The sequence below is a fragment of the Salmo salar genome, chromosome ssa13, assembly GCF_905237065.1.
Source record: "Salmo salar chromosome ssa13, Ssal_v3.1, whole genome shotgun sequence".
NCBI classification, from domain to species: domain Eukaryota; kingdom Metazoa; phylum Chordata; class Actinopteri; order Salmoniformes; family Salmonidae; genus Salmo; species Salmo salar.
This window is the reverse complement of record NC_059454.1, coordinates 39,444,164-39,471,193: the sequence shown is the minus strand read 5'-3', so window position 1 is coordinate 39,471,193 and position 27,030 is coordinate 39,444,164. Positions and strand designations below refer to the sequence as shown.

At 40.2% G+C, this 27,030-nt stretch overlaps 1 protein-coding gene across 3 annotated transcripts; it reads right to left on the bottom strand.

The window, feature by feature from the left end:
• Positions 1 to 1,317: 1,317 nt before the first annotated feature.
• Positions 1,318 to 27,030, bottom strand: LOC106567124 (ankyrin repeat domain-containing protein SOWAHB). 3 transcript variants are annotated; one of them, XM_014136049.2, is made up of 15 exons: positions 26,740 to 27,030; positions 20,395 to 20,456; positions 19,655 to 19,945; positions 14,633 to 14,731; positions 9,168 to 9,218; positions 7,687 to 7,788; positions 7,497 to 7,508; positions 7,385 to 7,387; positions 6,406 to 6,408; positions 4,015 to 4,101; positions 3,873 to 3,875; positions 3,175 to 3,177; positions 2,893 to 2,965; positions 2,626 to 2,727; positions 1,318 to 2,377 (listed from the first exon to the last, which is right to left on the bottom strand). In XM_014136049.2, exons 1-15 carry the CDS (start codon positions 26,861 to 26,863, stop codon positions 2,202 to 2,204), a joined length of 1,191 nt encoding a protein of 396 aa, XP_013991524.1. In that variant the 5' UTR covers positions 26,864 to 27,030; the 3' UTR covers positions 1,318 to 2,201. The 3 variants fall into 3 exon arrangements, with proteins under 3 accessions (XP_013991524.1, XP_013991525.1, XP_013991526.1); XM_014136050.2 differs by lacking the exon at positions 7,385 to 7,387; XM_014136051.2 differs by lacking the exon at positions 20,395 to 20,456.

The window sequence follows — 27,030 nt, the reverse complement described above, 5'->3', positions numbered from 1 at the left end:
AAAATAATGTATGCTTGTTGTGTTAAAGAGTTAGGAATGGAGGTAGGGGAAGAAAGCAACTCCTAAAATGTAACAAACTAAAGTTCACAGCCAGCATCTAATGAGCTTGTTGGGCATCTGTGACGTGACATCTACATTTCGGTCCATTTGTAAAACAAAGGCTACAAGGAAGCCGGGGGCACTGGTTCTCTGTGTTTCAACCCTTATAACAATGGAAAGCAGGCGCTGGTGGGAGGCAGTGCTCTCATGGAAATGAGCAACCAAACCAACAATGTGTCTCCTAATCTCCTCAGAGAGAGGAATCAGTTACACAGCAGTATGCACCCCTCAATGCTTTTCATTAGAACCAGCGTGCTATTGAAACACTAACCCCCCCCTACTCCCCGCGACCCCCCCCCATCCCAACCCCCCTAATGTGTAGCCACAGGCTCTCCTCACACATGGGCCAGATACAAGGTAGCCCCTCCAGCAGTAAGAGGGGGGGATCTAGACAGTGGGACAGGGGGTTAGTATCGGGGAGCTAGGCCTCAAAGCATGGGATTAGAGTTAATGTGCCCTCCCTGGGTTATAATCTCTTCAGAGGGGGACTTTGTTTGAGGGCTTGAGGGCAGTAAAATAAGTATCTATTACAGAAACCCCCCTCTTATCTCACACTCCAACAGCCTCCCCCTCTTCAAAAATGAAGCACAAAAACACTTGCCTCTGTTCCCCCATGTCTTCTGATATCCAAAAGCAAGTGCTGCTGCCCTTTTCAGCTAATCTGGAGTTAAGGGCTAAAGCCTTATGGAGAGTAACCACGACACATATTTACTCCATCTGTAGCCTGCAAAGTGAGGAGGTTGATGTAGATCAAAGGAGGCTTAGAAAAGAAGTGAGGATATTACCATGAAAAGAAAAAAAAATTGCGTTCTCACAAGTTTCATTTCTTGTTGTTGGGGAGTCATAATGTGAGAGCTGAACTATGGGGTCCAAAGCTGAGGATTTAATGAAATGTAATCTTGTTAGTATACCCGTGTATAAAGAAAAATCTTGATATTATTATCCATCGACTAAATCTTAAGACCATCCCAACCACAGGAGGCTGCTGAGCGAGAGGACAGCTCATATTCATGGCCGTAACAGAGCCAATGGAATGGCATCAAACCCACATGGAAACCATGTGTTTGATACCATTTCACTGATTCCGCTTCAGCCATTACCACGAGCCCGTCCTCCCCAATTAATGTGCCACCAAACTCCTGTGATCCAACAGCCGAGTTAACTTGTTAAAACTCCACCTACTGTGACTCTCATAAAGATTAAAAAGTGTACACAAAATTAGTAGCACAACATAGCACTTTAATATCAAAATATCTCAAATATAAATAATGTGCAAAACAAAACAAGCTTGAAGAGGCAGGTTCAAATTGAGGCAATACAAACAACTTGAGGAAAAACATGATGCAAAGCCATGGCACATCAACTAACTTGTTTCACAATTGAATAAGGCACTTCATTATGAACTGACTATTCTATGCCAGTACTCTGGTATTGTTTTGTCTTTCAAAAGAATACAACGTGAAATACAATGTGAAATACAAATTGAAATACAACGTGAAATACAGTGGGTGAACCAATAAAATAATATTGTCCCTCGTTTTGTCCTTCAATAGAAATACAACGTGAAATACAATGAGAAATGCACAGAGGGTGAACCAATAGAAAATATTGTCCCTTATGACAATCAACCAACTGACAATGTAATAGTGCAATCATCAACATGTAAACGTGGCACTTCAAATCTGGAATGTCAGATCGGCTTGGAAACTAGAAATTTGGGCACGGTCTTCACTAAACACGGTGAGGAAAAGGCAAGTAAAATTCAAATACACACTAAATTGAAAGAGCAAGAAAACAAATGCAGCATGCAAAATAGCTCCGTATGTAATGTAACATTTTATCTCACTAGAATAAAATTCTACTTTTAAAATGGAATTAAATGATAATCAAATAATTTTGGGAGATTGCAACAATACAATCAAGGCAGTAAACAACAAACTAAATAATTAAATAGTTACAGCTCCCTACAACATAAAAGCATACAGCATAAATACTATAAAAGCATACAATAACATTCGAATAAACACACAGTGACTGAACATGTTTTTGTGATGTCATTTCTGTGATGTCGTTGAATGTGGGACATTTGGCTAGCTTCTTCCTTAGCGTGAGAATTTCCTGGGTCTGAATGCGGGGACCATGAGTTGATGGGGCGCTAGTGCCACCCTCTCCTTTACAGGGGCTAGCTCCTCCGCTGAGCCCCACTTCTTCTTGGACTGGAACAACGAGACCAACTTCCTGTTCCTGCTGCGGTCTCTGGCATGGAACTCAGGGAACTCTGAACAAAATACAGACCACCGTAGTTGTATAATACATTCTATGTAAGGCTGACACCTAACGTTAAGGATGACCTTTTTTGGGGCTCTGTTTTGATCTTAGTAAACAAAGACACAGGCATTGTTATGACAATGTTATTCTGTATCAGACCGGGGAGGGAAATATTGTGGTCTTTGTTAATTTCTTGCGTTTAGACAACATTTCAGAGACTTCAGAGAGTCAAAAAAGAAAATAGCAAGAGACACTCACGTATCTCCTCTGGAGCTGCTCGGTCTTCCTCTGTAGGCTCCCTGATGTTCAGGTACTGGCAGGCAAGATGGCCGCTGTAGTCCCGCAGATTCTTCTTCGCACCTGAGAGGAAAGGAAGAACATGTCAAACAATGACTATAAGAAAACAAGTACCTGGAAAAAGGCAATCGATGGCAGAAAGATAATAGATTACCTGTTGCATTGATACCCTCCATTCCACACCCCAAAATACAAAAAGCATGTGGGTTAACTTTCCCTGTCATTTACCATATTTTCCAATGAGCAGCTCCAAAATGTGTCGATGGCCATGCAATGCTGCAATATGCAGGGGTGTATAGCCCTGCAAAACAAAAAGTGGAAAATGATGCAAATGTATTCCCCACCAAAGACATAGGGGTATAATGCAAATTGTATAACCATGTTTTTTGTTTCAAGAACAAAACAGGCTGTCCAATACAGCTATTTGAACATAATCTCTGACATCCACTGTGTGTGCGCAGAGTTCAAGGTTTAACCCTGGAAAAATGTACAAGGCGTTTTAATACCTACCCCCTAGAGTTTCCCATGGCCCCAACACAGCCAATGAAAACATGAAAGGAGAGAATATACAAATTACCAGAGGTTATGGCAACACAACATAATGACCACATATATAATTGGCTAGTTATTCTCAGAAAATTGCCATAGTTGTGAGTTTGGCACGGTAATACATTTACACAATTGACATGATTTATTAGTAGACACTGTGTGGGCGTGTTTTACTATACTTGTGAGGACCAGAAGTCCCCACAAGAATAGTAAACTAACAAATATTTGACCGACTTGGGACATTTTGTTAGTCCCCACAAGGTAAAATGCCATTTGTAGGGGGTTAAGGTTAGAATTAGGTTTAGGGTTAGTTTTAGGGTTAGGAGCTATGGTTAGGTTTAGGGTAAGGGTTAGAGTTAGGGGATAGGGGAAATAGGATTTTGAATTGAATGTATCCCCACAAGGTTAGTTATACAAGACTGTGTGTGTCTTGACTGCTGTATTGCATTTGCACAGCTCGATCTTCACAGGAACCATTGCGATGCAACATTACATCACCAACACCACAGAAAACAACATAACTAACCTGGCTGCAACCCATAGGCTCGTTGCCTTGGTAACCAATCTGCCTGGCTGGCCTCCAAAATATACAAACAACATACCTATTGCCTGATCACTTCCTGTGTATGATATACTGTACTGAAAGAGGAGGTACTCACATGCTGAAAGAAAATAAAAATAGTAGTAATGTTATTACTACAGTTCGACAATATTTTATAACATACCATTCCAACAGCATAAGAAATTATAATACAGAACACAATACACCCCATTTTCACAAAAAAACAAGAGCATACTCACAGATCTAGTGTTAACATCAGCTCCTGCGTTAGCCATCATGGTAGCCATGTCCTCTTTGCCATGTTTGGCTGCCCAGTGTAGAGCTGTCTGTGTCCAGAACAAGGAGGGAAATGTGAGCCATTCACAAAATACAGTTATTTGAACCAAACTATTTCCCTATACAGAACAAAAGCACTTTACTGCAACACCGACACAGGAGTTGCCCTATTTATGTATACACAGATACTTGTATTTTATTGACATATACACGGAGACTTGTACTGACATATACACAAAGACACTTGTATTGTATTGACATACACACAGATAATTGTATTGATGTACACACAAATCAAATTGTATTGGTTGCATACACATGTTTAGCAGATGTTATTGCGGGTGTAGCGAAATGCTTGTATTGTATTGACATACAGTGAGGGAAAAAAAGTATTTGATCCCCTGCTGATTTTGTACGTTTGCCCGCTGACAAAGAAATGATCAGTCTATAATTTTAATGGTAGGTTTATTTGAACAGTGAGAGACAGAATAACAACAAAAAAATCCAGAAAAACACATGTCAAAAATGTTATAAAATGATTTTCATTTGGTCTTGGCCATGGTGGAGAGTTTGGAATCTGATTGATTGATTGCTTCTGTGAACAGGTGTCTTTTATACAGGTAACAAGCTGTGGTTAGGAGCACTCACTTTAAGAGTGTGCTCCTAATGTCAGCTCGTTACCTGTATAAAAGACACCTGGGAGCCAGAAATCTTTCTGATTGAGATGGGGTCAAATACTTATTTCCCTCATTAAAATGCAAATCAATTTATAATATTTTGACATGCGTTTTTCTGGATTTTTGTTGTTATTCTGTCTCTCACTGTTCAAATAAATCTACCATTAAAATTATAGACTGATCATTTCTTTGTCAGTGGGCAAACGTACAAAATCAGCAGGGGATCAAATACTTTTTTCCCCTCACTGTATACACAGATACTTGTAGATACATTCCCAGTAGTGGTTAGTCAGTAGATAGTAATTGGCATAGCATCATTTCTCCTCTACCAAGTGGTTTCAACAGTGTGGATCAGATGAGAGTCCTGATAGGCTGGCTGAAGCAGTGGGCCAGCTGTGCACAGGAGGAGTGGAGAGATGGAGGGAGAGGTAGAGGGAGGGACGAAGGGATGGTTTCCTGCCATCTAACAGAGCCTAATTACAAAACAACACTGCACTGTGCCCACACCAGGGGGGGGGGGGGCAGCCGCCTGTCACAGGGAGGAAGATTGATGATGTTGGTGTGACCCTCAGAGGGGAGCGAGGGAGACCCACCCAGGAATCGCCCCACTGTCAGCACTCAGCCATCAGAAAGAAAAGGCTAGGGCCTCACCACGCCATGTGCCCCCTGTGCACACACACAGGGACATACTCACACCCAGACACACACATAGGCATGCACGCGCAAACACACACGCTCACAGACAACATGCACACAATTGCCCACAATTTCACCTGCTGAATCGCCCGTAATTACACAGCCTGAAGTGCTCAGGACTCAGAGACCCATTGACAAGAGTAACACAGTTGATCACAGCAGCGGCACTATGTCAGAAAGTTGTATGTGGTTTGCGTGGGACTTATGCTTGAGTGTGCAGAGCTTGGCTGCAAATGTCAGCCTCTGAACCACAACATCTATGTTTCTCAGTCTGACTCCAGACATGGAACAGGGAGGGCAGAAAAATGACGAGAAGTAGGTTACCTTTGTCAATCAAGACTAGTAAAGGTATTTCCTTTACTATAGAGTTGGTTAGGCAGCTTGAGCTCACCATCTATGAACATCCTTGTGCTTGTTCAAGGCCTTAAATGGCATTTCTTCATCTCCTGCATTACACGCTACTATACCAGGAACTTGGTGAACTATATCACAACCTCGATATTAGGACTCGGAGCAGTTGGGGGGGGGGGAGATACACCTCTAGATATCCAAAACCAGTCTGGGACACAGATTGACAGATTGTGATAGATGAAGTCTGGCTCTGAGTATCTCCATCTCTGTTGACCGCCCTGTCACACGCCGAAGACGGATTGGTCGGCTGGGCCGTTTGAGTGGCAGCTTGGCGGGTCTCCTAGTGGGCGGGAGTGATGGACGAGGTGGGACAGGATGTGGCGTTATCCCCTCCTCGTGCCTCTCGTTCCTGTCCCAGCCCGCTGGGGCCACCTCCCGCGTCCCTGCCTGACCGATGACAGACTCAGTGTGTGTGTGGGTGGGTGTCATGCACCCAATGTGGGAGTAAGTAGTGTCCAAAGGGACAAGGGTTGGTCAAGAGGAAACATCGGACAAAATGACCTATGGCCTGTGACACTTTCCTGTTCATAGTAAGACCACTGAGGAGTGATGGGAGAATGATTTACTTACAAACTGCAGGGTGAGAGGAAGTACGTCACAGTCCAGCACGGCAGAAGGGGGGAGCACATGTCACGTGTAGAGGACGAAAAGGAGAGAGAGATCAGGAAGGAATAGGATATGTTAGATGGGGTTAACATATGTGGGTCTTTGAATTAGCCATTCCCTGTCAATGACACTTGAGGAGGAGAGTGTAGCTACACAATTCATCTGCTATTGGAAAGGTCAAAGTTTATGAGTGGTCTAAACTTTGTCTGATAGGGACAGAACTAGTCCACAAACAGCACCCAGACCTCCTCAACTTCAGGCCCTAGGTAAGAGTGACTTCACCGCCGAAGGGTGAAGGTGGGGGCATCAAAGGAGAGGAAGATTTAGCTCCTTCCCGGGGACACGGCCAACACTGTTCTTCAATTAATCCCGGCCTGCTCTATAACTTTCAGATTATCTTTAAGTGGTTGAAGTCTTTGTGGTGCATTAAGAGTCTCTCTCTAATCCCCGCTCCCATCTCCCTGCACTTCAATGGCGACCCTGGTATCTTGTCTGGGTGGGGATGCTGATGGCAGGGGCTTAGGGATAGGTCTTAGAAGGTGGTCTGACACAGGACAGTGTGAGAACCCCAACACAGGGGAGGGACAACAAACATGAACCCAAATCTCTTGAGCGCACAGGGAGACCAATAAAGGGATTTGGGTTGTCAGGGGGGGGGGGGCTCCAGGAGCTAAAAAGCTATCTTCCATAATCCTTTTGAAAGCGGCGCCTTTGAAATGCATGATCTTGATGTGTGTACATCACAGGGTTTTTAGAATACAATTAACGGAAAAATAACAATGGAATGTCGACTATTGTAAATGCATTTTTATAGGTTTCATAAAACAATAGGTATCATTTCAGAATATGATCAACTTTCAGTACAAGAAATCTAGAAAATGATTGTCAAGAATTGAGATTAACAAGATATAAAGTAGGGGATATCAATACTTAATTCACTTACCCCCTGACAGTCATAGCAGATTCCAAAAAAAAAAAAAAAGAACAATCAGTCAATTATAATAGAAATGTAATACAAATATTCCTAATCAAAGTTGTGGAGAAAGTATACTCACTGAAACAAAGTCCTGGTTTAGTCAAATGAAGGAAAGGGAAGGAGGGAAACTAAATTTAGTGGTTGCATCAAATAAAACAAAGCTACCCACTTAACCACAAGATGTATACTGCAATGTTATGCAGACATATCAAGGTAGTTTTGGAAACCTTGGCCTTTGTGAAGGGCAGAGGTGGAAGGGTAGAGGTTACCTTCTTGTTGGCCAGGGAGGGCTCCTGTTTTAGCAGCTGGGAGAGGTCAGAGAGACGGCCACAAGTAGCAGAGTAGATCCATTCCTTCTCCACAGGGTCCAGCTGTAGGGATTGGGAGTGGATGAACAAAGCAAATGGATAGTGCCCTTAAAGCACACAACTAGTATGTACAGTATTATGAATATTCATGTCTAACATGTACAGTACCAATCAAAAGTTTGGACACACCTACTCATTCAAGGGTTTTTCTTTATTTTTACTGTTTTCTACATTGTAAATAATAATGAAGACATCAAAACTATGAAATAACACATATGGAATCATGTAGTAACCAAAAAAGTGTAAACATATCAAACCATCTCAATTGGATTGTGGTCGGGTGATTGTGGAGGCCAGGTCATCTGATGCAGCACTCCATCACTCTCATTCTTGGTCAAATAGCCCTTACACAGCCTGGGTGTGTTGGGTCATTGTCCTGTTTAAAACAAATGATAGTCCCACTAAGCTCAAACCAGATGGGATGGCATATCACTGCAGAATGCTGTGGTAGACATGCTGGTTAAGTGTGCCTTGAATTCTAAATAAATCACAGACAGTGTCACCAGCAAAGCACCCCGAAATCCATCACACCTGCTCCTCCATGCTTCACGGTGGGAACAACACATGCAGAGATGATCTGTTCACCAAGTCTCTTCTTCTTATTGAAATTCGACCATGAAGGCCTAACTCACGCAGTCTCCTCTGAACAGTTGATGTTGAGGTGTCTGTTACTTGAACTTTGTGAAGCATTTATTTGGGCAGCAATTTCTGAGGTGCAGTTATTCTAATTAACTTAACCTCTGCAGCAGAGGTAACTCTGGGTCTTCCTTTCCTGAGGCGGTCCTCATGAGAGCCAGTTTCATCGTAGTGCTTGATGGTTTTTGTGACTGCACTTGAAGAAACGTTCAAAGTTCTTGAAATTTTCCGGATTGACTGACCTTCATGTTTTAAAGTAATGATGGAATGTCGTTTCTCTTTGCTTATTTGAGATGTTCTTGCCATAATATGGACTTGGTCTTTTATCAAATAGGGCCATCTTCTGTATACCCACCCTACCGTGTCACAACACAACTGCTTGGCTCAAACACATTCAGAAGGAAAGAAATTCCAAAAATGAACTTTTAACAAGGCACACCTGTTAATTGAAATGCATTCCAGGTGACTACCTCATGAAGCTGGTTGAGAGAATGCCAAGAGTGTGAAAAGCTGTCATCAAGGCAAAGGGTGGCTACTTTGAAGAATCGCAAATATATTTTGATTTGTTTAACACTTTTTTGGTTACTACATGATTCCATATGTATTATTTCATAGTTGTGATGTCTTCACTATTATTCTACAATGCAGAAAATAGTAAAAATATAGAAAAACCCTTGAATGAGTAGGTGTGTCCAAACTTTTGACTGCTACTGTATATATTAGCATATATAAATGTGGAAACTCACAGCCACTGGGGTGGAGCGCATACTGCCCATACACTCCTCTTCCGACTCGGACTGAAAGAGACAGACAATAAGACAAATTATATGAGTAATATCATGAGTATTATTGATCCAGCATGCTGAAGCAGCATGGGAATCTCTCCCAACCAAGGCCTTATGTTGTTCCACATAGGAATGAAGAACGAATGTCCTAATACACGCACACACACGCGCAGACACGCGCACACACACACACACACACACACAAATCAATCACAATGTTTATATGTTTATCACCTCAGACATCAAAAAGGCACAAAGTGATCCAACAAGTGTCAGACAGACAGACAGATAGGTAGGATGGAGGCAAACAGAGCTTTTCACACCAAGGGGTCAATGTAATAATAACTGTGAACTCCACTGTTAACCAATAGACATGTCTGTCTGTGGACCTTAGGGCTCCCGAGTGGTGCAGCGGTCTAAGGCACTGCAGCTCAGCGCAAGAGGTGTCACTACAGTCCCTGGTTCGAATCCAGGCTGTATCACATCTGGCCGTGATCGGGAGTCCCATAGGGCGGCGCACAATTGGCCCAGCGTCGGCGCACAATTGGCCCAGCGTAGGCTGTCATTGTAAATAAGAATTTGTTCTTAACCGACATGCCTAGTTAAATAAATGGTTAAAAAAATGTTTTTAATTACATTGGTCAGAGACTGTGTTCCCCTCTGTTTTAAACATAGTCAGAAATGCCCCGAAAATAAAGAACACATTTCTCTGAATGCACAAAAGTGTCATTCTGGCTGATTAATGTGGGGAGAAAATGGCCGTTTTCTATATGTTTTGTTTTGTCAACCACTTGATTGCTAATTGTTCTGAGATCATACAGGGACATGATGTAAAAACACAAAAGTCTTTCATGTCGCTGTCATACATGCCTTGTTTAACACGAAAAGTGGAGGCCTATTTATCCACTGGCACATGTCCACTTTTTCTCTGCTGGAAATAAAAATAACACGGGAAGGAAAATACTGTTGGGCAGAATTTTTTTTATAGTTGAGTTTCATTTTGTCAAGTGAATCTCTCAGCAATTTCCTCCTCTCTGTCATGTAATTCCATTCTCTTTGTCTTGAGGTTTAGAACCAGGGTTTAGAACACAGTTTTAGAACAGAGTGATACTTCAGCTTCCCAAGCTCTTCAAGAGCAAATGAGAGTAGCACAGGCAGAGTTACAACTGGGGTTTTTTTTGCGCAAAGAGGAAGTTCAACCAGCCACAGTGTAACAGCTTTTTTAGACAGGGGAATATTTGCTGACAACTGGTTCTTTCCACAGCATCAATGATTTTTTGATACAACTCCCACTTTCTAATGTTGTCACATAAGAGAGGTGGTGAGATTCAGGAGGCCCTTTTAGGTTATTGTGATCTATGTAGTTGTAGAGATCTAGTTACATCCTATTCAACAAGATAGCTTGTGTTCCTAAGTTTCCATCCAATTGGCGACAGATTTGAATGTGAACATTGTGAAAACTGCATAAAAACAAAATGCAAAATTATTTTTTTTCCACGACAGGTGTGTTTCCGTCAAACTGACCTGTTGCTGATAAAAAGCTGTGTGTGATAACATAGTGCACATAAAAATGACTTTTGCGGTTAAGTTCCTATGTACCGAATAAAAGTAAATGGGTTTCCATCACATTTTCAACTCTACTGATGGTTTTGTCACAAAAAAAAGTTGCAATAAATAACAATCTTGCCCAATCTGGCATTGGCCCATGCACTTTAGACAAGAGTTTGCTGATAAAGTGAACAGGTTATATGATGAGATATGGATAAGAACAAAATCATTGTATTTGATAATTGGCAGCCAAACACCAATCATCATGTCACCAGCATTAAAATAATAGCCTAACCTCGACATTTAGCCTATATTGGACATTTGCATGATAATTTAACCACAATGTAAAGTTAAATCTGCCTATAAACTTTTCATGCTTTTCCACAATGTGGTGGTTAGGTTTACAGTGCAACATATCTCTTGACTCCAAGTTAACTTCGATGTAATGGTTATTATATTATATGTAGGATCCTATAAAATGTGTTATATTTTTACAAAAATTCTGTTTTCTCCGTTTAGTTATTCTAGGTTTCCGTTGTTTTCCAGGTTTTATTTTCAAAATGACACTTTTTTTTTTTATATAGAAAAAACAACCAAATTGGATGTTCTAAATCCACAACAATGCTTAAACCACATCAGGAGACCACTTTTGAGGTCTAGGACAAATCTAAGACATTTTTATTTTGTGTTAGCCTTTCAAAGTTTGCTTTTCGTTAAAAAACAAGGACATTTCTAAGTGACCCCAAACTTTTGAACGGTAGTGTATATATGTGATGGGATGTATAGACATTATGGACAGTATATGGATAGAATATGTAGTATATCTGAAGAATACGTAGGATAGAATAGTATATGTACAGCAAAAGTTATATAGGATGGCCTTGAGTAGAATACAGTATACACATATTAAGTGGGTAAAACAGTATGTAAACATTATTGAAGTGACCAGTGTTCCATGTCTATGTACATGGGGCAGCTGCCTCTAAGCTGCAGGGATGAGTAACTGGGTGGTAGCCGGCTAGAGACAGTGACTAAATTCAGGGCAGGGTACTGGGTGGAGGCCGGCTAGTGATGGCCATTTAATAGTCTGATGACCTTGAGATAGAAGCTGTTTTTCCTGCTCTCGGTCCAAGCTTTGATGCACCTGTACTGACCTCGCCTTCTGGATGATAGCGGGGCGAACAGACCCTGGCTCGGGTGGCTGAGGTCCTTGATTATTTTCTTGGCCTTCCTTTGACACTGGGTGCTGTGTATGTCCTGAAGGGCAGGCAGTGTGCTCCCGGTGATGCATTGGGCTGACTGCACCACCCTCTGGAGAGCCCTGCGGTTGCAGATGGTGCAGTTGCCGTACCAGGCGGTGATATTGCCTGACAGGATGCTCTCAATGGTGCAGCTATAAAAGTTTGTGAGGGTCTTAAGGGCCAAGCCAAATTTCTTCAACCTCCTGAGGTTGAAGAGGCGTTGTTGCGCCTTCTTCACCACACTGTCTGTGTGGGTGGACCATTTCAGATTATCAGTGATATGTACGCCGAAGAACTTGAAGCTTTTCACCTTCTCCATGTCGATGTGGATGGGGGTGTGCTCTCTCCTGAAGTCCATGATCAGCTCCTTCGTTTTGTTGACATTGAGGGAGAGGTTATTTACCTGGCACCCCTCCGCCAGGGCCGTCTCACCTCCTCCTTGTAGGTTTAGGGCCATCAAGGAAACCTATATCTTTCTAGATTAATCTCAATCTGTTTAATGGGCAAAAATCTGAATTATTTTTCTAATGAGTTCAAACATGTTGTTGCAACTTGCTTTACATAATGACAGAACAAAGGGCAGCATTCAAATGCTAATGGTTGCCCCCTTCATATTGTTTCCCACTCTCAAACATCCACAGTTTGTTTTAAATCCAGATAATTTAGCTACTGCCATCTGGTGGAATTTTGCAGCAACAGTTCCTGCTATGACTCACTATTTGGTTCAGAGAGAGAAAGTAGAGAAGTATTACTAGGGAGGCAGAGGCAAAGGCCTGTAAATGTCCAACACGGTGAAATGTTACAAAGTAACATTAGGGGAAAGTTTAATCTCAAAAGTATTTTCCTTGTTCCTCGTGTCCTCTGGCTCAGGGGCGGAAATTCCGGGGGGCGGGGGGGACACGACCCCCCATCCTGGGAAAAATATGATTTGTTCCCCCCAATATATCACTGAAACATAACTATGTAATTTAAATAATATTAATAATACGCAATGAAAGCAATTGTGCTGATTATAGACCCTTAATAGCGCGTTTTTAAGTTTCAAAAGATTGCGACCCCCCCACCCTTTGCCTCACAATGGTTTGAGCCACTGCCAGTTCCTTAGTTGGCAAGGTAACAGAGGGGTCGTATCTACTGTCTGAAAGGCACTCAATGAACGTAACTGACGTGAGGTTAATCTAGTCAATCGCGCACACACACTAGCTGAATATGCAGAGCTAGCGCGCAAATATTAACTATTAAGCTAGCTAGTACCTATTCCATTTATGTGGCGTCGTCAAAGATGGAATCTTTGCTATCGTCAATTTATTCCAAGATAAGCATGCAGATGATGTAAGTTAGTGCTTCAAAGTCCCTGTGATAAGGTTAGCGATAAACTGAAGTCCAAACTGAACAGAACTACACTCTCTTCTACCATTGTCTTAAATATATTTAATGGTCTCGTTGCAAAAGCTAAATTGTCGCAAGGGAACTTTTATTTATTTATTTTATTTCACCTTTATTTAACCCGGGTAGCAAAGATTATAGCAAACACCACTGAGACTGAATTGGTGCTCGCTAGCTTTGCAAATTCAGCTATTGTTGGAAGCCAGCCAATATGAAACAAACGGTTAAAATTACAAAAGGTTGCAGCATATGTTGTGTAAATGGTGAACTCATACAGCTGTCAACTCTTGTCATTTTAATCCGTTTCACATTTGCTAGCTACCTTTTAGATCGAAGCCCAAATACAATGATAGAAGATGATAGAAGCCCATCTCCTACTGTAAATAACCTACACACTGTGTGTGTGTGTAGCCAGCCAGCCAGACAGCCAGGTAGAAAAATGGCAGAAAAATAAAAGACGGACATCAGAGTATTTTTCAATACACCAAAACACATAGTAAGAACCCTAGTAGCCTAATATCTCAAAGACTAGTTGATAAAATGTTCATAAGAAAGAAATGAAATTCTAATGGAAATGTTTCACAATGATGTCATTAGGCAGAGCAGACAACAGATGGCACACAGACAGCAGAGTTGGGGACAGATATGCAGGGACAGACTGGCAGAGACAGGGAGTCTCAGGTAAGTTTGTTGAGTCTTTGTTTGGCAACATTATGAAAGGTTCTCAATTTTTTTTACTTGTAAAATAGGAACATAATTGGAAAATGCCATGGATACCCACACTCTCAACTTAAACTGGTGACTGAACTAAGATTTGTTAAAGGCAATGGTATTGCTGTTGTGATTAGTTGTGTAGTTTTGGGTACCGGTAGTTAGGAGTACGGCAAACACCTTATTTCTTTGGTTCCTCAATATACATTTACCATATTACAATGTAGGCTATGTGTTACAGCACTACTTTTGGTGTCCCCCTCAGGAATTGCTCTTGAGAAAATTTCATGTAATTGTCCCCTCCAAAGTTGATATCAGATTTTCGCCCCTGCTCTGGCTCCAGGACCTGCTCTCCTCACCTCCATCTGGCATTTTGAGAGGGAGGTGAGAAGAGAATTGGATGACATCTTCTCCTTAGAACTTCTCCAACACTCTCTGCGTTTCCCTCCGATTTTTTGAGAAGATAAGGCGGGGAGAGAGGACGCAAGGAATTGAGGAAAATACTTTTGAGATTTACTCCTGCTGTCACTAGCCTCTCACCTTTGACCCGGAGTCCCTGTCTAGCTCATCCTCTCCGTTACTGTGCGCTAGGGTTTTCTTTGAAATGGACGGTGAGGGGGTCCTCTCAGTGTGCAGGTCCTGGAGGCACAGAGACAACATACAGAATTAAGCTGTGATGAGGCAGCCTTAGTCTGGCCTCAACACCATTTTAAAAAGGTCTTAATGTCATTTAAAATGCTTAAAAGTATATACATGTGTGGTTAAGATAAAGTGCATGGCTGAATCCCAAATCACCCCCTTCCCCCTCCATTTGCACGTTCACACGCACCGCCATACGCACAAGTGTCCCAAAGCTGAGGGAATGAAAATGATCGAATGTGTAGGAGCTAATTAGACCCTCCAAGCCGGCAAGGTTGAAGGCTCCACAGCCAAGTGCTATCGCATCACGAAACGCATTACGTTTGGAGTTTGCACAATTGAATACAAAATAATGGCGAGGCGTGCCTAATTATATGCCAGTGCATATGTTCCTCTGATTTCAAGGCTTGACACATTTAACAAATGAAATACCTTCCAAATTAAATGTTTAACTGTTACGGAGGATTACATCTTTTTTATTTTTTTTTAATTTTTTTTATTTATTTAGGTTTGGATCAGCTTAATATTGCGGAAAGATTGTTGCTTCCATCAATGTAATTGTCTGCATCATTTCCAATCCCCCATATGTATTTTTTTTGGTAACTATATATATGCATATACATACATACCCATACATATACATATGCATACATAAACATTCATACATATACATACATACACATACCTATATAGATATACATACTTTAAGAATATACCTATTATTCCCCGCAAACCTTACCACCCTTCCCCCAATTGGAGTAAACTAATAAACAATAACACTTAGGCTTCTACCTTCAGTTTAAACATATTATACACATTTTACAGACACAATCTATTTTACAATAGTTATATTTTGTTTGTTTTTAGTCCTTCCTCTATTCCGGATGTCCATCCAGTTTGATTTCTATTTGTAACTGTGCTATTTCACAACATTTCTGAAACGATATACATTTTACAGACCTCGTATGCTTTACATTGGTTATCTTGTTATTAGTCCCACCCTTCAGCTCCATTCAACCCCTCCCATCTATCTCTTAACACCATCCATTTTGGATTTCTATTTGCCATTATTTTTCAACTGTGCTGTGATGTTTCACAAAAGTACTGAACTTTTCTATTCTCATAGCTTCTACAGATTATAAATTAAAGATAAACATTTTATCTAAAATAATTATTATATTATTGATTGATTGACTATGGCTTTTCAAATCACCCAGTATTGCTATCTGCAGCATTAGTTCTAGGCGAATGTTGCAATTCTTCAGCCATTCCTGGACCTGTGACCAAAAACGAGCTACATATGGACAGTACCAAAATAAATGATCTAATGACTCTGCCTCCTCACAGCAAAATCTGCAGAGCTGGGAAGATTGTTGCCCCCATATTTATAACATTCTATTGGTTGCAATAATTTTGTATAGTAATTTAAATTGAAAAATTCAAAGTTTTCAATCCGACGTTGTTTTGCGTGTCAATTCATAAACCATGTGCCATGGAATGGGTACATGGAAAATCTCTTCCTAACTAATTTGCAATTTATATGGCACAGCTGTCAATTCTTTGGTCCTTAAATGAAATTGGTATATGTTTTTATTTTTCACATTTCTTTAACCATTTATGTTCATTAATGCAGGGCCGACAGACAAGTTCCTTACTTTTTTCCCCTTCTACTTGCCTCTTCCATTTTTGTGGTAATGCTGCAATTAGTTGGTTGTAATTTTGGGTAGAGCAGACATTTCCATATGTCTGTGTTAGCTGCATGTGTGACATAACTCCACCAGTCCTATTTATGATATTATTCACTAAAATTATACCTTTTTAAAACACTTTATCGAAAAATACGTTTAAAAAAAATCAATTAGTATATTTGAGTTTAACCACAATATTTGTGGTATTATTTGTTCTGTCTTTTCAGGTAGATTAAACTGAAATTGCAACCAACTTTCTAAGGCTTGTTTAAAAAATAACAATATTTTAGATATTATTTCCTTTTCAAACAACCGAAAGTGAGCAGTTATAATCTGAATAAAAGGAAAAAGGCCATTCTTGGACTTGGGGTGAGACATTCTTACCAATTTACTAGAGAACCAGTTTGGATTTAAGTATAACTTTTGTAAGACTGATGCCTTTTGTGAGAGGTCCAATGCTTAAATATGAAATCATTTCTGCCCTCTGAATTCATATTCGTTATATAAATAGGCCCTTTAAATTTTGTCTGGCTTGCCATTCCAAATAAATTTGAATATGTTTTGATCATATCATTTAGAAAGCAGGTCGCTAGGTGTAGCCAAAACCATAAGCAAATAGGTAAACTGTGATATGACTAAAGAGTTAATCAGGGTGAATTTTCCACAAATAGACAGGTATTTTCCATTCCATGGTAGCAAGATCTTATCTATTTTTGCTAACGTCCTATAAAAATGTATTGGAGTGAGATCATTTCTTTCTTTTGGGATTTGTATACCGAGTATGTCCACATCCCCGTCAGACCATTTTATTGGTAAACTACACGGTAATGTAAAATTTGCATTTTTTTAGTGATCCAATATCATAATTTGGTTTTAATCCAGAGAGGTTAGCAAAAGTATCTAGATCCTCTATGAGGCCGTGGAGGGATTCTAATTGTGATTTTAAAAGAAAACATGAATCATCAGCGTACAATGACACCTTTGTTTTTAAGCCATGGATTTCTAATCCCTTAATATTATTGTTGGATCTAATTTTAACAGTTAACATTTCGATGGCAATAATAAATAGATGTGCCGATAGTGGACAACCTTGTTTTACTCCTCCAGACAGTTTAAAACTTTCTAAGATGTAGCCATTATTTACTATTTTACACCTAGGGTTACTATACATAACTTTAATCCATTTATAAGAGATTCCCCAAAATTGAAATATTCTAGGCATTTATATATAAACTCCAGTCGTACTTTATCAAAAGCCTTTTCAAATCAGCAATGAAAACCAGGCCCCGATATTTCATAGTATTCTATTGTTTCCAGTACTTGTCTTATATTATCTCCAATGTATCGTCCACATACATCGTCTGATTAGGATGAATAATATCTGACAATACTTTTTTAATTCTATGCGCCAAGCATTTAGCTAGGATTTTTGCATCACAACACTGAAGTGTAATTTGAATTTTTTTATTATTAAATGTGGAACATAAATTGCATCATTCAAAGTCACAAGTGTGTCCTGAAGTTAATGGGTTTATTGATCCCCTCGCCACTCAATGGAAGTCATCGTTGGAGTTGTCATCATCAGCAACACGTGACAACGGAAGGCCCTCCGAGCAAGTTGGTAGAGGCGAGGGGGTGATTTGGGATTCACCACACCAATCCATTGCCATGCATAGGTGTGCCTTACGTTAATTGCTTGTTACAGAGTTGATTGCTCAGGTTTAAGCCAGGTATGGCAACTTAAGATAATTAGCGTGCAGCTCACCCATGCTTTCAGTCTCTCTGAGTAGTAGCTCTAATCCTGTTCTATTTGATGCAGCTCTGTCTTTTAAACTAATGTCCACTTGACTAAATATGCAATTAACTTCATGTTTTCCACAGTATTGCCTGGTCTAATTAACAAAGTAAAGATCAGCTAATTAATTGTACATTCTCATTGGTTGCTCATTATGGGCAGGGTTTAGGAGCAAATGTAGAAAGGCTGTCCTTTTCTCTCAGCTCAGGGTTGAACACCATTTTACAACGTGCTCCATAGCAGTTTGTTTGTGGCGGCCTGTATGTATAGGCAGTTGATGTTAGCTGTCCTGGTTGATTCTCCTATTAAGGGGTAGAGTTAGGCTCTGGTTAGCACTGGAAAAGGAGTAATCCCTAGTTATGCTGTTTAACATCTAAGCCTAGTCTTAAAACGCAGTAGGAACCGTACTGAGGGGCTGAGCTTTAGACTCGCCATCATCTGTCATTTTGCGAGTTTTTGTATTCTGAATGTTGCTATGGACAACTGTTTTCAAGACGAGCCATATTTCCTGCAATAAATCCAAGTACTGTTTTTCTACAACCATTGGTCCTCATTCCCATCTGTCACCTACCTTGGATCTGCTATTCAACAGAGGCCATCTCTCCATGCTACATTTAATAAGAGCATTCTTGATTTACACCTGCTTACTGTAACTCTGACAAAGTTCTAGGTAGAATACTATATGTCCACTTCATGTCAAAACCACTTGTGTTGTGCTGTTGCCATTTTCCTGTGTGAGAAGAGATATTATTTGCACATACTTATGTGGACATTGACATTATCCGCTTAGCATATATTCTCTTTAAAAGTGATGCTTGGAGACACACTAACGCTGCGTTTAGACAGGAAGCCCAATTCTGATATTTTTTCCACTAATTGGTATTTTGACCAATCACATAAGCTCTTTTCGCATCAGATCTCTTTCAGAACTGACCTGATTGGCCAAAATACCAATTAGTGAAAAAAATAACAGAATTAGGCTGCCTGTCTAAACGCAGCCGATGTAAAATCCCTTCTGCTAGATTGTGTAAACTGAACAGCTGGATTTTACTTTGGTAAAATTATTTCTATTTATTAGGAAATGCAATAAGAATGTCACAGCTCAAACCAAATGGGAAAGACAACCAGAATGAGGTTGTTAACAGCTGCACCCTTTGAGTAAAAGATATGGTAACTGGCACAAGCCGTTTGTAAAAAGAAAATTCTGAGACAATACAGAATGAACTCTATGAGAAGTCCATGAAATGACAGATTGGAAATTAGTAAGAAGGATAATAATATCAAAGTCTTGCTTTCAATCCATGCTTCTTCCGCTCTAATGCCATGCTCTTTGTGTGAGTTCTTCTCAGCTTTCTAGCATACCTATCAATGCATCTCATCCCTCTTTTTTTGTGGGAAACAAAAACAAAAATATTAAAACTGATCATGGTTGAAGCTCACCTCCTGCACGTGCTCCTGCTTGGGTGCCTCTTTGACGGTAATGCTGGGGCTTCCTCCACACCACATCACCTGTGAAGGCTTCCTCGCCTCTGCCCTCTTGGCCGGGTCAGGCTGGAGGTCTGGTTCCCCCTGGGTGTGGAGAGACGAGACCCCCGACACATCCCACTGGACTGGTGCCGAGGGCCTGGCAGTGCTAGCCGCAGGACTGGCCTGTCTGTCTGTCCCAGGCTCTGTCTCACTGCCCTGCTTCTGCTGCATGTACCTCTTCTTCAGAATCAGGTACTTCTCACCCTAATGGGGACAGACGGCAGGCAGGTGATGAGGAGGAGGGTATAGGACTACTGTATAGGAGAGTTTAACTTTGATCTAAAAGTAATGTCATTATGCAGAGTGGCATTTCTTAAACTAAGATATATTTTATTGTGGAAATAATTCTAACTGTTTGAGATGCATTTGTAAGTTGCCCTTTCTAATTACTATGTAACTGAATGGTAATAACATTGTGTAGGCCTACAACCGATAACACAGGGCTGGGGCCCTAATCCTATTGATGAATAGCAAACTACATAGTAAACAGACACAGAAAATAAAATCCTTTTTTTTTGTAACAAATTAACTACCATGGCTGAGTAAAGATAGTGGGAAGGCAACTCAACTTGAGTGTGGAACATTAAAGAACTATGCACACTTATCACAGCACACTTTCTACAAATGGTCAAAAGTTCACCTACTTCACTTACATTATCTGAATTCACAACAGCAATCCTGTTGATGATCCGTTTGAACTCCTCTCTGTATTTGGCTGGGGAAAATTAACAATTTTGGCATCATAGAATTAGGAATTAGGATACTAGAATGGGCATGAACCTTCTTATGAGGGTCCAAAAGTCAGCTATGTTGGTCAGGGAGTTGTATTCATATTGATTTTGACAATGTATCTGCACTGTATATGTGTTAGCTAGCCTACTAGTTTTAGAGGAATGGTTCCATAAATGTTTCTAATTAACTGCCAATATGCCAACATTCCATTCAAACAATGCCGTCAATTCACAGCCATATACACTGGCTCAAATCAGTTGATGATAGGATTTAGACAAGTTGTAAATGCAACAAGTACTGATATTGTATCATATAATAGCACTCACAGCTTTCCAAGAAAAAAATAATATGAGACATTTATGGTCTATTTACATATATTTTAGAGGCTATTTATACATAAAATGTGCATAAAACCTGTATAAACTGTATTTTTATTATATTTACATTTACATTACATTTTTACATTTTAGTCATTTAGCAGACGCTCTTATCCAGAGCGACTTACAGTAGTGAATGCATACATTTCATAAAAAAATTATAAATTATTTTTTCCCCCGTACTGGCCCACAACGCTGGCGTTGCAAACACCATGCTCTACCAACTGAGCCACACGGGACACTAGACAGCTAGCCTACCGTTAGACACTAATGCACAGCCAATCCATCCAACAAGTATACGTTAAGGACAGTAGGCCTATAACGTGACTCTCAGATGAGGTTAAAATTCAGTTAGAAGCATTCGATTTTGCAATGGCATAGGCCTACATTATTTTGGATTTGTGTGCCCTTGAGAACTTTTCACGCTGAAACATAATGAAATGTTACGCAGTAGAGGTCGACCGATTCTGATTTTTCAGCGCCGATACCGATTATTGGAGGACCAAAAAAAGCCGACACCGATCAATCGGACGATTTAAAAAAATTTGGGGAAAAGATTATATATATATATATATATAACACACACACACACACACACACACAATTACAACAATACTGAATGAACACATTTTAACTTAATATAATACATCAATAAAATCAATTTAGTATCAAATAAATAATTAAACATGTTGAATTTGGTTTAATTAATGAAAAAACAGTGTTGGAGAAGAAAGTAAAAGTGCAATATGTGCCATGTAAAAAAGCTGATGTTTTAGTTCCTTGCTCAGAACATGAGAACATATGAAAGCTGGTGGTTCCTTTTAACTATGAGTCTTCAATATTACCAGGTAAGAAGTTTTAGGTTGTAGTTATTATAGGACTATTTCTCTCTATACCACTTATATTTCATATACCTTTGACTATTGGATGTTCTAATAGGTACTTTAGTATTGCCAGCCTAATCTCGGGAGTTGATAGGCTTGAAGTCATAAACAGCGCAATGCTTGAAGCACAGCGAAGAGCTGCTGGCAAATGCACGAAAGTGCTGTTTGAATGAATGCTTATGAGCCTGCTGCTGCCTACCACCGCTCAGTCAGACTGCTCTATCAAATCATAGACTTAATTATAATAACACACAGAAATACGAGCCTTAGGTCATTAATATGGTCAAATCTGGAAACAAAACGTTTATTCTTTCAGTGAAATACGGAACCGTTACGTATTTTATCTAACGGGTGGCATCCATGAGTCTAAATATTGCTGTTACATTACACAACCTTCAACATTATGTCATAATTATGTACAATTCTGGCAAATTAATTACGGTCTTTGTTAGGAAGAAATGGTCTTCACATAGTTCGCAACGAGCCAGGCGGCCCAAACTGCTGCATGCATATACCCTGACTCTGCTTGCACAGAACGTGACACAATTTCCCTAGTTAAAAGAAATTAATGTTAGCAGGCAATATTAACTAAATATGCAGGTTTAAAAATATATACTTGTGTATTGATTTTAAGAAAGGCATTGATGTTTATGGTTAGGTACATTGGTGCAACGACAGCTTGTTAAATCACTTGTTTGTTGAAGTAGGCTGTGATTCAAGGACAAATTAACAGGCACCGCATCGATTATATGCAACGCAGGACAAGCTAGATAAACTAGTAATATCATCAACCATGTGTAGTTAACTAGCGATTATGTTAAGATTCATTGTTTTTATATGATAAGTTTAATGCTAGCTAGCTAGCTAGCTAGCACCTTACCATGGCTCCTTGCTACACTCGCATAACAGGTAGTCAGCCTGCCACGCAGTCTCCTCATGGAGTGCAATGCAATCGGACATAATCGGTGTCCAAAAATGCAGATTACCGATTGTTATGTAAACTTGAAATCGCCCCTAATTAAATCGGCCATTCCGATTAACCGGTCGACCTCTATTACGCAGGCATAGTTACACTGTTACATAGTGCATTTTCCCGGATCTCCAAGATCCATGATTCGTACAGGGTTTAAGTATGTTTATTTCAAAGTTCAAGTAAATTGTTAAAAGCTAAATAATGACATAACACTGTGATAAATGTAAGGGAAGAAAGGTAGTGTTTTATGTCACGATATGTGAAGACTAAGCATTAACTCATGAATTATGGACTTTCCAGGCTACAAAAGACATCAATTTGTCTGCAAGACATCAATTAATGTAGGCCTAATCAATGGCTGAATGTCATTGGGCACACTTTTTGGTGTTTTGTAAGAGATGTCTATTTCCATTCTTCAAATGGCGTGAGTAGGCTGGCTACACAAGCAAAAATTTTATATACAAAATTGGATTCATTGAATTCTCCATGTTGTCTATATTAAAGGGAACTAAATTGAATACTGTATCACAGGCTTTTAAAATTAAATATTGGTGCACAATTTCTACTTAAAATATCACGGGATGCAAAAGGCGCGCTTTTCCTTCCGTTATCTATATTTTCCACAAGGTTTGCGTGTGTGTCTTTGTTAACCAAAAGCAACGTAGCAAATTCATCATGAAAAAAAAAATGTCACTATGGCAAATACCCTTATGTTAACTGCAATAATCATTCATAATGATAAATAAAACAACACTGCAATTGAGCCAAATGTATTTTCTCCCCAAAAACGTTTTTGTTGGTCTCTCTTAAATATGTGGTGGAAAAAAGCTGTCTGATGCTGTCCCTCTCCTTGGGTGTAGATAATGTATTGAGATGAGACTCACTATTACTCACTATATGACAAGATTGTAGGTTGACCATAATTCAATAACACAATTTCTGATACATCACATGCCTTACTTTTATTTTTGCACAAGTAAAAGCAGGAAATGCATCACCTATGCCTCTATTGCAATTCATTCCAATTAGACTGGTTTTGGATTTCACCCTGGCCAAGATGGCTGCCATTTTCACCCCATTCTGGAACTTTGGGGTTTATAACATATCCCCTCTAGTAATTTAATAGGATCTCTATGGTTGGCATATCAAGTTTCAAAAACGTGATATAACTTTTTGTTTTCTCCCAAAACCCCAGACTTTCATTCTCTGAGGGGGTTAGAGAAAAAAAATGGATTATGAGGATAAGAAATACAATTTGGTCTAACAGTGTAATAATGTAACAATAGCTTTCTTATGGAATGAACTCTAATGGGATAAGTATTGTCTTACAATTGATTAGATCTATCTATTTTGTATTTATTTTTGTTCATTTTTACATTTATTTGTATTTTATTTTTTTAAAATTACCACTTTTTCTCCCCAATTTCAGGATATCCAATTGGTAGTTACGGACACGGGAGAGGCGAAGGTCGAGAGCAACCCTGCCAAGCCGCACTGCTTCTTGACACACTGCTCGCTTGACTCGGAAGCCAGCCGGCACAATGTGTTGGAGGAAACACCGCACAGCCGGTGACCGAAGTCAGCGTGCATGCGCCCGGCCTGCCACGAGGAGTCGCTAGAGCGCGATGGGACAAGGACATCCCGGCCGGCCAAACCCTCTCCTAACAGCGCTGGGCCAATCGTGCACCGTCTCACGGGTCTCCCGGTCGCGGCCGGCTGTGACACAGCCTGGTATCGAACCCTGGTCTGTAGTGATTACTCTAGAACTACGATGCAGTACCTTTAGACCGCTGCACCATTTGGGAGACCCTAGATCTTTCTAGTTGACAAGTCATATCCTCTCTAAATCAGACTGTTGAATCACTGGCATTCCAAGACATAGACCTATTGAGCCTGAAGAACGCATGATGGCTATTTGAGATTATTGTGTGGCCTGTGAAGACTTGTGGCTGATTGTGGTTGATCTGCCCTCCCTGTTACTTCATCATCTTTCCCCTTCTTGCAGAGGCCAGGTTTGTGTCCCAAATGGCGCCCCATTCCCAATTTAGGGCACCATTTTTGACCAGGGCTCTGGTCAAAAGTAGTGCACTTTATAAGAAATAGGGTGCAATTTGGGGAGCACAACAGGGGCTCCAGGGGGGAGGGGCTTTTATTCTCCATTCCTCTGCAGGCCAAACACAGCTCGAGTTGCAAAACAATCATCTCAGAAAAAAGTCACTGACTGGGAAAAGGGACAAAGAGGAAACCAGGGCTCTCTCTGCCAACATGAGGCAGGCAGAGATGCAAACAACTCTACTCCCACATCATCTCCAAAAAGCCCACCCCCAACCTATCTGTCTATTTCTGCAGTATTAAAGCTTTCCTATGGGAACCCAAACAAACTGCAAATTGATGGCTATTATAATAGTTTACTGTTTAACTTCCTCTCTTGACAGATACAACTGGGTTTGTGAAACGATATTCAGACTTGATGCTGACAGAAGTCAGTTTGTATAGGCTGCTGTTTCTGAGAATGTATCTATTACTCTAGCCGGCCAGACCACTTAACATAGGCCATCTTAGTTCAACAGACAATACTAATGGCTGAAGCCCAGTGTTTGAAAGAATGTTTAGGTATGTAAGAATATAGGCCCGAACAATTGAGTTCTTTCCTTTTTCCTGACAGCAGCAGGGAGGGGAAAGAACATTTAGAATGAGACAGTTGCATAGCTCACAACTTCACATCCACAAAAACAGGAAATCCAGAGGAAGTGGCCACTTAAATCTCATCAACAAAATAATTCCTGGTTTACTAGTACAGGGGTGACAGTTTACATGTTCAGTAATTCATTAGCTAAAAAGGTAGACAGATAGCCATAGCAACTGAACAGACACAGCAATGTTAGCTATCACTTCCCCACTTTATGGGGAAGTTCCCCACTATGTCCCCACTTTATTCAATCGTAATAAAAGAGCACCTCATTAGCGATCTAGTTGTGCTGGTGGTGCCTGTGGCCAGAATTATTGCATTATGATTAAAACACTATTATCGTGCAATCATGCCCATTAAAAAATGGGAACACGTGTTGTTAGAAATTAAGTACTGGAACTATGTACTGGAAATCATTTTCATAATTGGACACTCCAGCCATGTCAGATAGCACAATATCAAAGCAGCTTTATTTGGAAACCTCTGTCAACAACTGTACCACTGAGATAGCATCTGGACAGTACAACTGTAATACAAGGTCACATTGGATAATCATTCATCTAGCGCCTGTCAAAACATGTTAGGGCCTAGTTATTTTATCCAGTACCAAGCAGGGATAATGCCCTGGTGGATTGCATTGCAAGTGATTGGTCAAACGTAACAATATTGTAATTTCAGGTATCAGTCTCAATTTAAGGGAGGACATTGGAGAAAATATTTGTTGTAAATAAAACCGTAAAAGTCTCAGGTTTCAGGATAATGCCGAGTTGTGTTCATGATTCAGGGGCTGAGTGGTATTAATTAAAAAGCAGCACCATAATCACACTGTTTATCAGTGTGAATCATTGTTGTAATACCACAACAGAACACCAAAGTCCAATGGTGAAAATGGTTGGTTGTTGTGGTCTGGGTCTGAGGCAAGGCTTGGGTAGCAGGCACCAGAGAATTCAAGCAGCTATAACTGGTCTCAGGAAAGGAAATGACAGAATTCCTGGTGTAAATGTTCTGTTTAAAGGCCCTTTAATGTAAAGCAGATGTTTAGTTTCGGCTACCCGACCGGGAATTGGGAACAATGATAAACAAATGGGTTTGAGGGAAAACTATTCATGAAATAGAATTGTTATAAAGGAAGGAATGAATTATGTATTATCATATGATGTGTCTGGACCACACAGATTATGTCATTGTGACAGCTACATACGTGACAGATGTCGAGCGAGACGGGAAACTGTGATATCGCGTCAAGTCATCCATCACGAAGCAGTTGATGACAGCGACTGTTGCAGTTTCGTTGAAATCATTTTTTAAATTCCACATTTTCGATACAATGTACTGCTACTTACCACGCAGCTGCATGTCGTTATGACCAATGAAAGGTCTGTATATTTTCATTAAATCAGCATTTTTTACTTTCCCCCGGGCTGAGTAGAAATAATCCAGCAACGATTCTTCACTGACATCACCCATTCTTGCTTTATGTTTGCTCGTTTTCTATGACTAAAAAAGGTTTCTTTTAGAATTAGTATTGGCTTGCTGCTATGACATTGTACGCTCCCTGGCTAATTTGAGAAGGAGGGGAAAAAAACATGTGTAGCACATGTCCAACTTCACTCCAACCAAACCCAACCCACTCA

Excerpts from the sequence above, each read along its gene's own strand:
- LOC106567124 (XM_014136049.2), bottom strand. The coding sequence starts at position 26,863 with ATGGGTGATGTCAGTGAAGAATCGTTGCTGGATTATTTCTACTCAGCC. Across the intron at positions 2,728-2,892 it reads GCTGCTCATTGGAAAATATG|GTGCGAAGAAGAATCTGCGG; the intron begins GTAAATGACAGG and ends CTTTCCTCTCAG. Across the intron at positions 2,378-2,625 it reads AGCAGCTCCAGAGGAGATAC|AGTTCCCTGAGTTCCATGCC; the intron begins GTGAGTGTCTCT and ends TATTTTGTTCAG.